We start from the raw sequence: 3,995 nt of genomic DNA, 5'->3' as shown, positions 1-3,995 counted from the left end.
TGTATCTATTCCTTCTTGCACGTAGAAAGGAATGAAAATTCTTTGAGAGTTCTTCCCATTACTTATTTTCTGCAACTATTTTGAAAATTGATACAACAATATTAAATAATTTATCAAATATAAAATAAGCCAATGCTAAATGAGCATTTTTCCATGTTCTTAATGAGCTACCTGTTAAACAACATAAGTGCATGTTCACGGACATAAATAAACAAATGAGTCAATGTTCAATTTTATTCATTTATATTGCAAGTTCTTAAATAACTGTGCAAGTTTGCTCAATTATGTAAATAAACAAACATCAAGGAACATTATATGAACTAACTATTTGTTCATTAAGTTAACTTGTTTGCTTACAGCCTTACCTTATACTTATCAACTTGATGATGCAAAAAAAATTTTTTTGGATAATTGTGTTTTTGATAGTCATCCCTTTTTTTCATGTTGTCCTTTCAAAAATTATTTGAGTTTGCTGATTGATCGTAATACCCTTGATCATCCATATCACCCGTGACCCTTCGCTAAGAATTAAAGAATGAGCCCCCATTACAACCATGCTCCTATACATCAAATCAAATTTGTCTTCCAATTCAAAATTTACATAGAAAATTGCAACATATAGAGAACCCAAAGAGAAAACCTATGAAGCATAGACATGAATAAGGGATGCTATCACGATACAACACAAACATGGTAACATTATATAATTGGAAAAATTATAACATAATACACCATAGAGGTGATTTCATACTTTATAACTTATTAATATAAAATATAGAATTTCTATTATTTTTCTTATTAAAGTCATCTCAAGATGAAGCATAATATTATAAATGAACCTTTACAGTGATAATGAAGTGGGTGATTGGTAGCACCATTTTAATAGGATTTATGTCGGGATTTAACGTAAATCCAGCCAATCATGAATAATAGCATATCTAAATCCAGTGTTCTGCTAAATCCAAATTATATCCCTTCTGTCTTTTTTTTTTACTTAAGCGGGGTTTGATTGTATGTTAGATTTACGTTTAATAGGATTTATAAAATCCGATAAATTTGGATTTATCAAATCGAGTCAGTGATGGGAAGAGATCACGAGCGGTAGCTGAATAAATCTGACTCGCAATTGGATTTATGAAATCCAGATTTACATCTCAAAAGTGACGGAACACAAGAAGAATTAGATGGAACCCGAGAAAATTGGAGTTAACGGAGCGTTAGAATTAATTTGTTTTTGGTGTTTGGATGGATGTAAGCTAAATTCATTGTTAAATCCTATAAATAATTTGCTACCAAACACTGCCTTTTTGGCCTCAATAGCACGATTTCATAGAATATTTTGTGCTGCTGTACATTATACATACCACCCAATTCCTATTATTTACCGTACTACAACCTTAATTTTGTTTTTTACATTATACCACCCAAATCTTTCACCTCACATTAAAAATACTGCCATTTTAACTTTTAAAAGGTGAAATACACCATTTCGTGCATGGTTAAGGTATATACATAAAAATTGAAGTTCAGGTGTTAAATATGCAGATGCTTAAGAATAGAGTGGTATAGAGTCGGTGATGGGAAGAGATTGCGAGCGGCAGCTGAATAAATCGGACTCGCAATTGGATTTATGAAATTCAGATTTACATCTCAAAAGTGACGGAACACGAGAAGAATTAGATGGAACCCGAGAAAATTTGATTTAACGGAGCGTTAGATTTAATTTATTTTTGGTGTTTGGCTGGATGTAAGCTAAATCCATTGCTAAATCCTATAAATAATTTGCTACCAAACACTGCCTTATTAATCCGTCTAGTAGGTGGATTTACCGGATTTAGCTTGGGATGAAAACATAGCAAACCAATGGCAAGTACGTCAAATAGATTTAACCTTAACTAAACAAAACACTCTTCCAGATTTAAAAGCATCTGGATTTTATAAATCTAGATTTAGCAGACTTATTAAATCCTATTTAAGTTAAATCCTAATAGCAGCCAAACACCTCCTAAATATGATTAATGACAAAGGAAATGCCTTATCACACAAATATTTTTTTATGCTTTATAGTCATCACATGTTTCGCTAATATCAACAGAACTCCAAAATATATATAAAAACTCTACAGGCATTTTCAGCAGTTCTATTTTAGTGAATCATGGAGTGCAATGGTTCCCCGGTTTTCTTATGTCCATTCATGCTGCAGAATTTTAATGAAAGTAGGAGCAGAACAATGAGAGAAACAATAATCTGGCTGCTTTTCGCTCTTTTTGCAGAGCAAAAAGCTTTCAAAAATTGAATACTAGTCGGCTAGCTGTAAATCTTGTATCGTTGCCAACATATCATTAGTTTACTGACCCTTTTTGGCCTCAGTAGCACGATTTTATTTAAATACCTTTCCATATTCCATCTTTAAAGCCACAATTTTTTGCCTTGTTATTTTAGTCCTAGTTTAATAATCAATGCAACATAGAATATTTTGTACTGCTGTACATTATACATACCACCCAATTCCTATTATTTACAGTTCTACAACCTTAATTTTGTTTTTTACATTATACCACCCAAATCTTTCACATCACATTAAAAATACAGCCATTTTAACTTCTAAAAGGTGAAATACACCATTTCCTGCATTGGTAAGTTAGTATATACATAAAAATTGTAGTTCAGTTGTTAAATATGCAGATGCTTAAGAATAGAGTGGTATGTATATATGCAAATTTTTCTTGTTTAAATCAGTTTACTCCAAGAATATCAAACCAATTCTTTAGTAAAACACCAACACGAGTTACTGTGGCAACACCATTGAAGCCTTTTATACAGTAAATAATCTGATTTATGAACTAATCTCATATGATTTGAAAGTTGCTCTTCACAAATTAAGAAGCTTCTGAGTTAGCAGAGAGTTTTTCTGAATGTAGATTGCGCGCATGCTTACTATAAAGAGAGAGAGGGAGATTGAAGAAGGAATAAACAAAAGGCTATCAAGGAAGCTTGACAAAAAATGGAAAAGGAGCATTGTGGTTAGGCCACCTCCATCTTTGAGGAAGAAGCAGGAGGAAGACCAGAATGCAGCAGAGACCAAAAAATCTGCATAGGTTCTTCATATTCTGAATGTTTGTAATCACATAGATTTTGCTGTTGGTTTTTGCTAATATTATTTCTTATTTTCTTTCTTTTGGATGACTTTGCATTTAAAAAAAATCATGTCTTACTATTTCTTATATGCATATCTGCTAGATTACTCTTACATTCATGAGGCAAGCTCTGCAGCCTTAGTTGGCCAGTCAGTCTCTTTCTAACGGAAAAATTTTCGCACGTAAAGTTATAGATGGAGTCCGATAAAATTTTGTCATGTATGGCCACCGTGGTGGTCCCACTGTATAAAAAATGAAAAATATTTTATTTTAACGTGCGACCCGGCCTGAATCAGCCCATTGCTTCGAAATTTCATTGTTGTTTTTTTTTTTCGGAGTTATTGAGGTGTTATTCATATAAAAAATATTATCATTTTAATTTTTATATACATATCACATAATTCTTATATCACATAAAAATTTATTTACATACATCTTATTCTTATATCACATAAAAATATATTTACATACCACTAAATTCTTATATCACATTAAAAATACTCTCGTTTTAATTTTATATATGTATCACCCAATTCTTTTATCACTTAAAAAATCTATTTACATACATACCACCTAATTCGTGTATCACATAAAAAATTACCATCATTTTAATTTTTACATACATACCACCCAATTTTTTTATCACAAAAAATATATTTACTTACATTTCACCCATTCCTTGTATATATAAATATCAAATATGAATATCAAATTAATATGTTTGTTATTAGGTTAGTGATAGAAGAGGTTAGTAACTCTAAATCTCAATCATAAATCTATATGAAAAAAGAATAGGAAGAATACCTTACTTCTTTTATTTTGTACAAAACAAAAACTTCATTTCTCCGGCCTGGTTAA

The 3,995-nt window shown here is 31.0% G+C and overlaps 1 protein-coding gene across 1 annotated transcript in view; it reads left to right on the top strand.

Annotated features, from left to right (window-relative positions):
- Positions 1 to 3,355, top strand: part of LOC110033445 (50S ribosomal protein L29, chloroplastic) — a 16,297-nt gene extending 12,942 nt beyond the window's left edge. The window contains exon 2 of the mRNA XM_020737424.1: positions 2,922 to 3,355. Coding sequence (XP_020593083.1) covers positions 2,922 to 3,098 — 177 coding nt within the window. The 3' untranslated portion in view covers positions 3,099 to 3,355. The remainder of the gene's footprint in view (positions 1 to 2,921) is intronic.
- The last annotated feature ends 640 nt before the right edge of the window (positions 3,356 to 3,995 follow it).

This window comes from Phalaenopsis equestris, unplaced genomic scaffold, assembly GCF_001263595.1.
Source record: "Phalaenopsis equestris unplaced genomic scaffold, ASM126359v1 Scaffold001186, whole genome shotgun sequence".
Taxonomy (NCBI): Eukaryota; Viridiplantae; Streptophyta; class Magnoliopsida; order Asparagales; family Orchidaceae; genus Phalaenopsis; species Phalaenopsis equestris.
This window is presented reverse-complemented; position numbering and strand designations above follow the sequence as displayed.